The sequence below is a fragment of the Peromyscus californicus genome, unplaced genomic scaffold, assembly GCF_007827085.1.
Source record: "Peromyscus californicus insignis strain IS unplaced genomic scaffold, ASM782708v3 Scaffold_7__1_contigs__length_154581171, whole genome shotgun sequence".
Classification (NCBI taxonomy): Eukaryota; Metazoa; Chordata; class Mammalia; order Rodentia; family Cricetidae; genus Peromyscus; species Peromyscus californicus.
In genome coordinates this window covers 4,090,217-4,103,555 of record NW_026294595.1, presented here as the reverse complement: position 1 = coordinate 4,103,555, position 13,339 = coordinate 4,090,217, and the positions used below count along the sequence as shown (strand labels likewise).

At 40.5% G+C, this 13,339-nt stretch overlaps 1 protein-coding gene across 2 annotated transcripts; it reads right to left on the bottom strand.

Moving 5' to 3' along the window:
- Positions 1-4,459: 4,459 nt before the first annotated feature.
- Positions 4,460-13,089, bottom strand: LOC128101476 (complement C5-like). Of its 2 annotated transcripts, none has more exons than XM_052724610.1 (3): positions 13,010-13,089; positions 9,364-9,559; positions 4,460-4,663 (listed from the first exon to the last, which is right to left on the bottom strand). In XM_052724610.1, the coding sequence occupies exons 1-3, from the start codon at positions 13,087-13,089 to the stop codon at positions 4,460-4,462; spliced, it is 480 nt and encodes a 159-aa protein (XP_052580570.1). The 2 variants fall into 2 exon arrangements, with proteins under 2 accessions (XP_052580570.1, XP_052580572.1); XM_052724612.1 differs by having other exon boundaries at positions 9,364-9,556.
- Positions 13,090-13,339: the final 250 nt, after the last annotated feature.

The window sequence follows — 13,339 nt, the reverse complement described above, 5'->3', positions numbered from 1 at the left end:
GCAAGCACTTATGAAGAATGGGTTTCTGTTCTCCCTTCAAGAAAGCTTTCTCCCGTGAGAACAACCCTGCTCAGTCTATAGTCTGTGAGGGAAGTATCATGTGAATACCATGTGAATACTAAGTGAATACTTACTATGAGAGTTAAGACAGTTTCCTTTGTGACTGGCTCTAACTCTTCATCCAGAGAATAGACATCAACCTTTACTGCAGGAATAAGTGATAGCATCAAAAACCTTGTTAACAAGGGCTATGCTAATTATTGAAACAAACACCTTCAGGGTGAAAATGATTTAAAATATATTGGGTGACATTCTCAAAGATTAATAAAATAATACATTTTAAAAAACATCTTCAATGAGATAAGTCTTATTAAAAATCATATATAACCCATAGATAAAAACACATATTTAAAAGAAATAAACGTATATATTACTAATGATTCTTTCATTTTAAAGCAAATACTCATGAGTTACTTCTAGTGAACAAGATAGTTCACTTTATGAAAATACTTATGTACAACTGCTGGGAACATGTGGATGCATAAAATTAGTTATTTCTGTAATTAGCCATCATTCATCAGGAATTTCATAATGTCAAGAGTGAGATCTACTGTAGGTTATATGAAAGCTTACAATACTGCCTTACTGAAGAGCTGAACGGCAAATTGGTGTTTGGTTTGGATAACATACCCTCTCCCACTTAAGAAAACTAGCAAGGCTCCAAATTAGCTCTTCCAGTGAAGTCGCTGTGGTCAGGAGATTTTGTTACATTTGTTTCACCAGGTCCTGTGATTGTTCTCTCCTCAATAAAAGCACAGTGGCAGCTGGGCTGTGGTGGTGCACGCCTTTAATCTCAGCACTCCGGAGGCGGAGCCAGGCGAATCTCTGTGAGTTCGAGGCCAGCCTGGTCTACAAAGCGAGTTCCAGGAAAGGCGCAAAGCTACACAGAGAAACCCTGTCTCAAAAAACCAAAAAAAAAAAAAAAAAAAAAAAAAAAAAAAAAGAATAGTGGCAACATCCCAGAACTGCTGGTCCTTGAACATCCTAGGCAAGCACTCTGTCACAGAATTACATCACTTTGCTTTCTTGCTAAGTAGCCCAGGTTAGCCTGTGACTCACAACCCTCCCTCATCAGCCTCCCAGTTCTGGGATTATAGACATGCACCACCATGCACTACAAGACTTTCTACTTCTTAAATTTTGTATGTATAGCAAAGCCAATTTATTTTTTATTTTCTTACTTATTTTTATTCACTTTAAAAATAGGTACACAGAGCCGGGTGGTGGTGGCAAATGCATTTAATCCCAGCACTCGGGAGGCAGAGGCAGGAGGATCTCTGTGAGTTCAAGGCCATCCTGGTCTACAGAGTGAGTTCCAGGACAGCCAGGGCTGTTACACAGAGAAACCCCGTCTCAAAAAAAAAAAAAAGTAATAATTCACGGAAAAAAAAATTAGTGGAACATTTGATGTATTTTCATCTCTGCCATTGTAGGTTTTAATCTCTACAAGTTGAATTTGATCCCTTAAAATGTCTTCCTTGTCTTTGTTTCAGTACTTTTTAACTTAACTTTTGTTTTTAGAATTACATGCGTAAGTACTATAATTGCATCCCTATTATTGTTATGTTCACACACACGCACACATATGCACACATTCATTTAGTGTTGCTCCTATGTGCATGTGTTTAGGTTGACTACTCAGGACTGGATCAGCTGTGGGGGCTCATCGCTGGATAAAACCAACTCCCCTCTCTCAGCGACCACGCATATAGCTCTTTATCTGGGTATGATTCCCTCCATCTGGGTTGGTATGTCGACTCCAGAGATTCACAACAACTCAAAATGCAGAGAGTACGTGACCATGGGGTGCCCAGCACGGAACGGTACAGCTAAAACACAACCCCACTCCTAAGATCAGGGCACGGTATGAACGGACAGCGGGAAGATTGGAAGATGCAGAGGAGCAGGATGTCTTCACATCTGTGAGGATGTCTCAGAACTGTGGTTGCCTGAGCTGCACTGTCTGCTTCTTAACTGAACATACAGACAGAACTTATGCAGCAGGACCACAGTGACACATTTTCTTCCTTTCATAGCCAAGTCTTGGTCTACACACGAAAATTAGGATAGTGCTGTAAGCCCAACACCATTTTGACTCTTGGCCAGTGCTGTGTAAGTGCTACGAAGAAGTCCGTTAGAACCCGTGTTACCAAGGTAACAAGGTAAATCCAGTATGGTCAGCAAGTCGCCCGCATTCTGTGCTCTCCTTCCTTCCATGCTGTCATCCACCTCATGACTCCCTCCGGTCTATGGACAAACCTGCCTTCCCTGTCCAGTTGTCAAGAAGCAACTGTTAGCAGCATGTGGCAAAAGCTAAGATCACAAGTTCTGAAGTTCAAAGCTGTCTTGATGCTTTTCCTTCCCTGTTCTAGAGTTAGCTTGGCCATTAAACCCCATTAGTAAACAGAAAAATTAGTGTTGCTTTACAGTGACACCCACAGATATGAAAAAGCAGTCTCCACATGACTCAGCATAGAAGTAACAAATGTTTACATTTCAGTGATTATTATTTGCATAGTTTTTAACCTAATTTTTAGTTAACTTAGAATATTAATCTTAGTATATCAGAGGCAAGATCAGTAAAATCTGTATATTGAAGCCACGACTTAATTGAAATGCTTTCTTTGTGCTAGACAATGAAATAAGAGTTGTGAAATAGGTCAGATGTGGATGTCTTCTAATGTTCTGTAGGAGAGGAGAAGTACAGTTATGTAAATTTCCAGGAGCACAGGGTGCTGCAAAGCACACTCCTTTGCCTTTTGAGAGTACAAAAGAGAGGTTGAGGATGTGTCTCAGTGATGGAGCACTTGCCCAGGATGCAGGAGGCCCCGGGTTTTTATCCCTAGCACTGACAGAGGGAGAGGAGACAGAGAGAGAGAGTGTGGAAATGTGAGTGGGGTGGCAGGGCAAGCTGTAATGGCAGGGTCCTGTGAGGGATTCATGTAAACAGAGGGCACCAGCAGCAGTTACTGAGGAAAGGAGAGGTTAAAAATGTACTATGCATAGGTAACAGCACATTGTACCCACCTCCATGTGGATGAAAACGGCGGGAAGAGCAACTGAACTGAGGTCAGTATGATGAGTCCACAGTGAGAGGGCATAGTAGATAAGGGGGCTGAGGAAGAGGGTGGGACACAGGCTGCATAAAACTGAAGGACTCTGGACAATAGTCTAAGGTCCTTTATCCTAGAACCTTGGAGACTTAAGTCTTTATTCAAAGATGCTTTTGCTAATAATCCTTCAAGTATCTTCACATTAATTACATCAATAGAATAAAGAACTTTAGAATGTTCTTATGGGCAGAGGTTACCATCTTGCATACCACATCGTCTTGTTGGAGTCAGATCAGTCATTTCTGGCAATGACTCTGTCTAAGCTGGTGGCACATCCTCACCAGGTCTTTCTTTTCCAAGCCAATGGAACAAGTGCTCTTGCTGAATGTTAAGATTATCATGGCCCTGTTGCACCTCACTATGGACATCACCAGGGTCCACCAAAACTAGAAGGTTTCTGCTGTGCACAAGGTTAAAAAACAAAACAGTTCTGCCTGTCTCTGCTGGCCCTTCCCCCTAAGTGCCATGAATAAAACATCCCAGCTTCCTCCCAACACATGCACATCTTGCATAATCCATCTCTAATTGAACAGAGATGGCAAGTGTCAGGTGAAGACATAAGGTTTTACAAGCAATGTTGACATTTTTCTATGTCTTTTCTCAATCACAGTGTCTTTCCTGCCACTCCCTCAACAGTAAAAGTGTAAGTTTGAAAACATGCTTAGGCTGGAGAGATGGCTCAGTGGTTAAGAGCACTGGCTGTTCTTCCAGAGGACCTGGGTTCAATTCCCAGCACCCACATGGCAGTTAACAAATGTCTGTAACTCCAGTTCCAGGGGATCTGACACCCTCACACAGACATATATGCAGGCAAAAGACCAATGCACATAGCATAAAAATAAACAAATCTTTAAAAAAAAAGAAACTATGCTTAACAGACACTTTCTTAGGTGGCTGACCTTAGACAGTCAGCATCTAGGCATCCCTATGATGTACAGACATCTTTCTTAACTCTGATAGACATCTAATCCTCTTCATTTGGATTTCTTTTTCCAACTTGAGGACTAGCTACTGAATCCAAGAATGTTCTACAAACAGTGTTTTAAGATAAATCATTTCTCAGTGCCAAAATCATATTTGCAATTATATCTTCTGTATTTTTGATGAGTATTCTCTAGCAGAGAAGATAAAGTAATCATTGGTTATGTTATTTATTTAGCACTTTCTTTATAAATTAAAAATGAAAATGCTATTTGAGAGTATAAAAGTCGTTAGGATTTGAGTTTCTCTTGAGTAAAGTAGAAACAGGTCTCCGCTCAATTTCAGATGTTAAAAGTTCCACATATTTATGTCAATTCTCCCCTGAAAGAGGAATCAGATACTCTACCGGGCTGCTGTGGAGTGTACACAGGCTTGTCAGTGTGAATGAAGAGAGAGCCCTTGTCATAGACGATCGGCTTCTTTTCTGATTTTGAAAAATGCTTTGACACAACTTCCAAATACACAAATGAAAACGAGCTTTGTCCTTCAGACAACTGTTGGGCCTGAATCTGTAAAACAAGAAACAAACACCACGATAGGAAAGTGTGAGTGTAAAGTAGGAAAGCTTGCTGACCTTGTGAAGAAAAAACACTGTAACCTCATTAAGACCAAAATTGAGCTTGTGTATTGCAACATTTTAAAAGAGGTACACTGGACTGGAGAGGTGGCTCTGCAGTTAAGAACATTGGTAGACCTTCCAGAGGACAAAGGTTCAGTTCCCAGCACCCACCTGGCAGCTCACACCTTCCCTGACTCCAGTTCCAGTGATCCTACACCCTCATCTGTTCTCTGTGGTTATTGCACACAACGGTACCCAAATATGAAAGCAGGCAAAATACCCATACACATGGAATTTTAAAAAATGATTATGAGCCAGTTGTAGTGGTGCATGCCTTTAACGCAAACATTTGGGAGTCAGAGGAAGACAGATCTCTGTGAGTTCAAGGCCATCCTGGTCTACATAGCTAGTTCCAGGTCAGACAAAGCTATTAGAATATTCTTAGAGGCAGAGATTACCGTCTCGTATACCAGATTGTCTTGTTGGACTTAAATCAATGGTCCTGGCAATGACTCTCTGTCTAAACAGGTGGCAACACCCTCACCCTCTCTAGGTTGTTCCTTTCCAAGCCTTGTCTTGAAACAACAATTAATAATAATAATAATAATAATAATGATAATAGTACAGTATAGCACTTCAGAAGTGAGGCAGGAGGATCTTGTTTTCAAGTCTACCCAGGACTACGTGGTGAGACTCTGTCCCATAAACATAATCAACCAACCAAATTAACTAAAACCACTGCAGGAACAAAAACAATAAATCAGTTGTGCCAAAATCCCTTCATAGTCTCATATCATATCACAGTTTTATCATTAAGCAGTTGAAAATCTTTTTGGTGCCATGTTTCCTAAATTTCAGACATATTTTAGAGAACTACTATTATAGAAATTTCTTTGAAACCTTTACTGTATTGGCTTCTGGATGAATTGTGTTCTCCATTCTTCCGTACATAATCCTGGCCAATGGCTTGGACACTTGACATTGCACCACACGCTTCTGTGCACACAGCATAGATACATGCATTTCGATTTGTGAGTGTGATCACAATCATCACCTTTATATTCAATGATATGGGGATTTAATATATTGATGCAGATAATCAAAGGAAAGGGTATTTCTGTGAAAATATAGGGTTTGGAAACATGGGGGTAAAGTTCATCACTGAAATCAACTGCTACGGGATTATTATAAAAATTTGAAAACAGTAAAAATCTATAGATTTTCTGCACTGAGATGCATTATAGATGTCTTTGAGTTCTTTCTCTGCTTTCAAAAAACAAACTACAGCTTCTATCATAGTTGTTAGCTTGATGTTTTTGTGGGACTCCTGACAGTGGGTGTAGGGGTATCTCGCCCAGCCTTGATACTAGGGTTTGTGCCCAGTCTTACTCAGTCTTGCTATGGCATGTTTGGTGGATATTCCTGGGAGGTCTGCTCTTTTCTGAAGAGAGATGGAGTAATGTGGTTGATATATTGTGCACCCCAATAAACTTATCTGGAGGTCAGAGAACAGAACAGCCACTAGATTAAACACATAGAGGTTGGGAAGTGGTAGCACATGCCTTTAATCCTAGCATTCCAGAGGCAGAGACCCATCCAGATCTCTGTGAGTTCAAGGCCATACTGGAAACAGCCAGGGATGGTGACACATGCCTTTAATCCCAGAAAGTGATGGCAGGAAGCAGAAAGGTATATAAGGTGTGAGGACCAGGAACTAGACGCCTTTTAGGCTTTTAGGCTTTTAAGCTTTTAAGCTTTTTGCAGCAGCTTAAATCCATTCAGATGAGCACCCAGAGGCTTCCAGTCTGAGGAAACAGGATCAGCTGAGAAGTTGTTGCGGTGAGGTTAGCTGTGGCTTTTTCTGCTTTCGGAATTCACCCCAATACCTGGCTCCCGGGCTTGTTTTTATTAATAAGACCTTTTAAGATTAGTGCTACAGAGGAGAAGTGGATCTGGGAGAGAAGGGAGGTTGTGGTGGTGATGGGGAAATGGGAGGAGTGAAGAGAGGGGACACTGCAGTTGGGATGTATTGAAAACAAAAAATAAATAAATGACTACAAAGAGGATTCATTAATAGTATAAAATACAATTTTAAAGAAGATTTGATAGTGATCTCAAAGACAAGACTGTGACAAAACATTTAATTGACAAATGTATGTATTTGGTTTTTCGAGACAAGTTTTCTCTGTGTAGTTTTGGTGCCTGTCCTGGATCTCACTCTGTAGACCAGGCTGGCCTCGAACTCACAGAGATCCGCCTGGCTCTGCCTCCCAAGTGCTGGGATTAAAGGCGTGTGCCACTGCTGTCTGGCACAAAAAGATATTTTATAGTGTAACATAAAATTAAGTCTATGTGTGTCAATGTTGATTCCTCCATGCTCCTCAGCTTCCTCAGTTGACCATCTAAGCATGGTTCAGTGGGATTTCCTGTGATGAAGGACATGTCCTGTAACTATGCTGTCCAAACACGGCTACTCTAGCACTTATAACATGGCTAGTGCCAGTGAGGAACTGAAGTATTATATCAGTTGCATTTAATTGATTTGAATTTAAAGGCAAATGTGGCTAGTGGCTACCATGCCTCATAATAAAGTGGCCAGAGAAAGTAATAGTTTGGGGAAATGAACTTTATATTTTCATAAACCTAGTAATTGGGAAACTTTCTTTTACAGAGATCAAAGCATTTATTCTTAAGAGCATTAATGAAACAATGCCTATGTCTGGTTAGAATTTATTCCAAGCAGTGTGTCTCAAATATGAGTAATAGTATATATTACTATTGCTTTTAAAGAATAAAAGATATGGAAGAGTCAAAGCATTGACATTTTGTTGCTTACAATGCCATAAAAATCATTTACAACATTATATATATATATATATATATATATATATATATATTTCAAACATCTATCTGTCTGTCTATCTATCATCTATCTATATACTTGAATTAAGCAGAAATCTTACATCTATGGTTTTTAGATATTTAAACACTAAAACAGGGACTGGAGTGATGCCTCAGTGCTTGAGGACCTGGGTAGGACCTGGGTTTTATTTCCAGCCCCCAAATCATGCAGCTCGCCTGTAACTACAGTTTCCAGGGACTCTGGCTAGTCCTTCTAGCATCTGATGGCCTGCCATGTATATGGTGCACATAAAACACACACGCAAACACACATAAAGATTTTAAAATCAAAATAAAAACTTAAAAATATTAGAAAACCCATAGAATCCTAACTTTGGGTCCTTTGTAACATTTTCATTTTTACTTTTCCCTATATATTTCTCATTGTAGAGAAACATTTGTTTCTATGGAGCCACAGACACTCTTCTCCTCCTCCTCCTCCTCCTCCTCCTCCTCCTCCTCCTCCTCCTTCTTTTTCTTCTTCTTCTCTTCCTCCTCCTCCTTTTAGTATTTTTTATTAAATTTTTTCATTTATTCTACATACCTACCAAAATTTCTCCTCCCTTCTCTCTTCCTGCTCCCTCTCCCCATCTGCCATCTACCCCCTCCCCCACATCCACTCCTCCCTTGAGAAAGGGGCAGGCCTCCCATGGGTATCAACCAGGCATGACCCATGAAGCTGAGGCAGGACCAAGCTCTTCCCTCTGCATGAAGGCTGGGCCAGGCAACCCAGCATGGGGAATGGGTTCCCTCAGCTAGGGCTGAGGTTCTCTCAATTTTCTGGTTTTCTGTGATCAGAATTTTAGTAAGATGGGCTGCAAGCCCTTTTCCAAGAAAAGGGCATTTATTTAAGCTTGCTGTTTCTTCTGCTGATTATCCGTGACAGTTGTCCACTGTGGTAACCAATCATTTCCCTGGGGCTGCAGCTGTAGCTGTAACTCAGTGGTAGAGTTCTGGTCTAACAGAAGACCCTGGCTCCACCCTCATGCACCATCTCCTCTGGGAGTAAGGTGGGAGTCATAGATTTTGAAAGAAAAAAAATGAAAACAACCATTTTATCAGTTTGGGACAGTGCGTATAACCACAGCCTACTGGAGTCTGGACAAATGTTAAAAGCATGCACATTTATGTTTCTCTACTGTTTTTAATGATAATTCTCATAGACAAATGTTAAAAGCATGCGTGTTTTTGTTTCTTTGCTGTTTTTAATGTATAATTTCATTATACATTATTACAAATACAAATACAAATACAAAATTATTTCTAACTCATCTCCAAATGTTTCCATACTGGTATAATTTTATTTTCCAATAAAAAATGTTAATATTTACATGCATTGCTCAAAAAGCAAACACAATGTCTGTTTAGAATATTGTTCAACTCAAGGGCTTAAGAGATTGCTCAGTGGGTAGGGCACTTGCTGCTCTTGTAGAGGTCCGGGAGTTCTGTTCCCAGCACCCCTTTGGCAGCTCACCACCTCCAGTTCCAGGGGACCTGACACCCTCTGGCCTTCTTGGACACCTGAACATACACACACGTAAACTCACACAGGCTCATCCCATAAATAAAAAATAAATCCTTTGAAAAAGAATTTTGTTAAACTCAGATTATCAGTTAATGATAATCATCTAATAATTTATATAATGGTAGACTGATACAAGTGATTCAGTTTCTGCTATCAGTGTTCAAAACTATATATATTTTACCAAAAATATTCGGCATATACATTTTAAAAAGACAAATACATACTGTTAAGATTGTAGAGTTTTGGAATTTATTTTCTGGTGATAAATTAACAGAGCCCGAAGAGTAACAGACGTTTTCATCAGGGTAGCTTTTTACAGAGATGGTCACGTCAAAGGCATCAGTGTGGCCGGGGGCTCGGACTGTGATGTTTTCCGACACTCCGACGTGAAAGACCACTGGTGCTGAAATGATGAATCTGCTGAAACAGGAAAAGACACGACAGTAGGTTTGGGGACAGTAGCTTTGGGGACACATTGTACTTTGGTTCATGTTCATCTCAGTGGAGACGTATTTTCTAATAGTCATGTTTTCTACTATACTTTAATTTTTGTGATCTATGACAAATTCAGCATAGTTTCCAAGAAGTAACTTGAAGTTAAGTCCTGAAAAACAAAGCATGGAATTTGGTTTGCAGTTAAAAAGGTAATTAATGGTGGGTCTCTGGCCTATTCTACCTGCAGAGGACTAAAGATGGCCATAATGGCGTCAACATTTTCTATGCTAATGTAAAAATAAAAACACAAACCCCAAGGTTGACTAGAACAAGAAGTGGGGTTTTTTCCCCCAGGGAATTAAAACATCAACAGGCACTAGTCACTGAATGGCAGCCCTGTCTTCCGATGGCTGAGTGAGGTAAAACCACTAACCTTTTGTCCCCTTTTTCTGTGGTGTGCTAAATAAGAACATGCCTATAAAACACCAGCAGGCGACTACTTAAGAAATAATAACACTCAGTGAAGTAGTTGAAAGAAAGTGATCTTAGAAATGTGTGACATCGGCGGGTAAAGATACATCCACCACACAGTGAACCAGACGAATATCTAGTGTCCAGCTTGAGCTAAGCTGCGGTGGCAGGGCTGCCTTGTCCGACAATCATCACAGGACTGAGTCGTTCCAGTCCCAGGCTCTGGGAGGAATGTACAGAGCTCATTCACCCCCCCCCCCACAGAAAGTCAGGGATGTCCCAGCTATTATTCTTATGTTACATGTGAGCCAAAGTAATTTGCTCAAGGCCACATGTTTATAAGTGAATGAGGTCAGACTCAGAGTACTCCAGTTTCTATGTTTATAATTAGGGTCAAGGTTACAAGTCTACAATCATAGACTCTTCAGTTTTGTTTTGGATGGAGTTTATACAAAACCAGAATTGAAGGCAAGCTTTGGAATACTTGTTTGTTTGTTTGTTTGTTTTTGTTTTGTTGTTTTGGTTTTTTTTTCCAGACAGGCTTCTCTGTATAGTAGACCAGGCTGGCCTCTAACTCAGAGATCCTCCTGCCTCTGCCTCCCAAGTACTGAGATTAAAGGTGTGCAACAACTTGCCCAGCAACATCTGGTTTTGAAACACAAATTTTAAAATTCATGGTTTTCTTCATCATTTTATTAAGTGGAAACTTACAAATACAACAATAATAATACATCACAAGACTATCTAACTTTAATAGAACTGGGTATCTACTACAAAGAAGAGAATTATGCATTAACCCCAAAGGCCTTGACTGACTCTCTCTCTCTCTCTCTCTCTCTCTCTCTCTCTCTCTCTCTCTCTCTCTCTCTCCCAGTTTTTAGAGATAGTGTTTCTCTGTGTAGCCCTGGCTGTCCTAGAACTCACTCTGTAGACCAGGCTGGCCTCGAACTCACAGACATCTGCCTGCCTCTGTCTCCCAAGTGCTGGGATTAAAGGTGTGCACCACTGCCAACAGACATGGGTACATACACACCACCTAACCTGAGAATTATTGCAGGCACCTACCGATATTATAATACTTTCAGTTATATTGTTATATTTTAAATTCTAACTTAAACTTAAGTTATGAGTTTCACCAACCAGCAAGTCTTTTGTAACAATAAAGTTAGTCAACAATTAAGACCTTTTCCAAAACTGGCATTTCTCCTATCCAAGTAATTTGGGTTCATTTATAGATCAATTGAGAAATTTGTAAATCTACTCATTGGATGTATATTCTTAGCAGGGACACAGGAAATGAGAATGGGTAATAAGATTCATTTACTGACTTTTGTATGAGCAGACCCTATTCTAAGCATGTTATGTAGACATCACTGTGCATTCTCAGCATGTTATGTAGATGTCACTGCATTCTCAGCATGTTATGTATATGTCACTGCATTCTCAGCATGTTATGTAGACATCACTGCATTCTCAGCATGTTATGTATATGTCACTACATTCTCAGCATGTTATGTATATGTCACTACATTCTCAGCATGTTATGTAGACATCACTGCATTCTGAGCATGTTATGTATATATCACTGCATTCTCAGCATGTTATGTAGACGTCACTGTGACATTCTCAGCATGTTATGTATATGTCACTGCATTCTCAGCATGTTATGTATATGTCACTGCATTGTCAGACATATAGACATCACTCACTGTGTTGCTACAACATTTGGTACAGGGTGTTTTACTGTTGCTCCCATTGTGAGACTAGCAAACTGCTATTCATTTGTGTAGGGCCATGGGGCTAGACAGTTATAGAATTAAGAACTTAAGTCTGTTTCCAGACTTAAAACTTTCAACAACTGTTCTGAACCAAACTTACTAAGAATTTTGAAATGTGACAAAAACTTAGGAATTAAAGGCTACCTCAATTTCAGCGTCTAGTGGTTCTTCCCATTGTCTCTGTGATGGAGTGTTGAGACATGGTACACTCAGTGTCCAAGCCCTTAAATCTGGCTGCGGTCCTTCCTCATACACATTTTGGTCCTCACTGATTGTGTGCCCATGTGAAGAATTTCACCTTTTTATATTCTTTAACCAGCAGCAGAGGATATGGCCCCAAGCTTGCAGAGAGGCAGGAGCATTACTCTGGCATGCTTTCACCCAGGTATGTGCATGGCTTAACCCTTCACTTCTGCCCTTGGACTTCTACGTCTCCTTACACACCCTTACGCCCTCCCCCCATCCTTGCTGATGCAATCTCTCATGGAACTGCTCTTCCGCATGCTACACCCTCACTGCCTGTCATCTATTCTGTGCTCTGTAGGTAGTTATTGAATCAAACAGTTTACCCATTAAGTGATCGACCCCATGGTGTTCATGAAAAAGTGAGGAGCTAGCTGCCTTTCAGTAAGGGCCAATGCAGCGCTGCAGAAAGAATTCAGAGTATTTCTCAACACCAAACATGCGAGCCCAGGTTCTGAGCCTAGTTCTGACACCACTGCTGTTTTGTTTGTTTTTATATGTGAGAAAAAGAACATGAAGTTGGGTAGGAGGATCTAGAAGGAATTGGGGAAGGTGAAAGAATATGATCAAAATATATTGTATGAATTTTTTAAAAATTAAAATAGTTAATTTTAAGAAGGAGCTGATCCCCAAGTAACTGTGGCTTAATTGTAGCAAAATTATAAGAAACACAAAGAAACTAAACACCAAATACAAAGCAAAAAGTAAAACCAGTGTATATGTATATATATATTCACATACACACACACGGGTGGTAACACAGAGCTGTGTGTGTTAGCTGCCCACTGATCTGGGTGCTCCCGTGACTTTCTCACTCAGATGAGCCCACACACTTGGTGCCTCAGGAGATGGTGCTGTCAGAGTCACACAATCTGATGACTACTGATCACACCCACAACTCGCACGCACTATAAAATGGGGATGCTTGCTTTCCTTCACTTACGTTTGTTCCTGTCCCCGACTTCCCTCCAGGAAGACCAAAACCAGAAGCATTCCCCAAAAGCCCATGGCTTGAGACGGCATCAAAACCGCGTGTGCGACCTCCTTGGAGCCGCTTTCCGTTGAAGGACCGTGAACGTGGAATTTTGGGATCAATCAGGTTGTATTAATCATTAACACCAGGAAAAGGGATCGCTACAAAGACAACTGAAATCAGAGCAGAAACACCCTTTCATGCCCAGGAACACAGGCAGGAGGTACTGTGTAGGAATTGGTTAATACAAAATAAGAATCAAATGTGGAAGCCTGTCCTGTGAAGAAAGGCTCAGTGCTG

What these genes read in the sequence shown, in the direction of transcription:
- LOC128101476 (XM_052724610.1), bottom strand. Translation starts at nt 13,089, where the DNA reads ATGCCGTCTCAAGCCATGGGCTTTTGGGGAATGCTTCTGGTTTTGGTC. An exon ending in AGTCGGGGACAGGAACAAAC is followed by an intron (nt 9,560 to 13,009) that starts GTAAGTGAAGGA and finishes TTCCTGTTTCAG; the next exon opens with CAGATTCATCATTTCAGCAC. An exon ending in AAAACTCTACAATCTTAACA is followed by an intron (nt 4,664 to 9,363) that starts GTATGTATTTGT and finishes CTTGTTTTACAG; the next exon opens with ATTCAGGCCCAACAGTTGTC.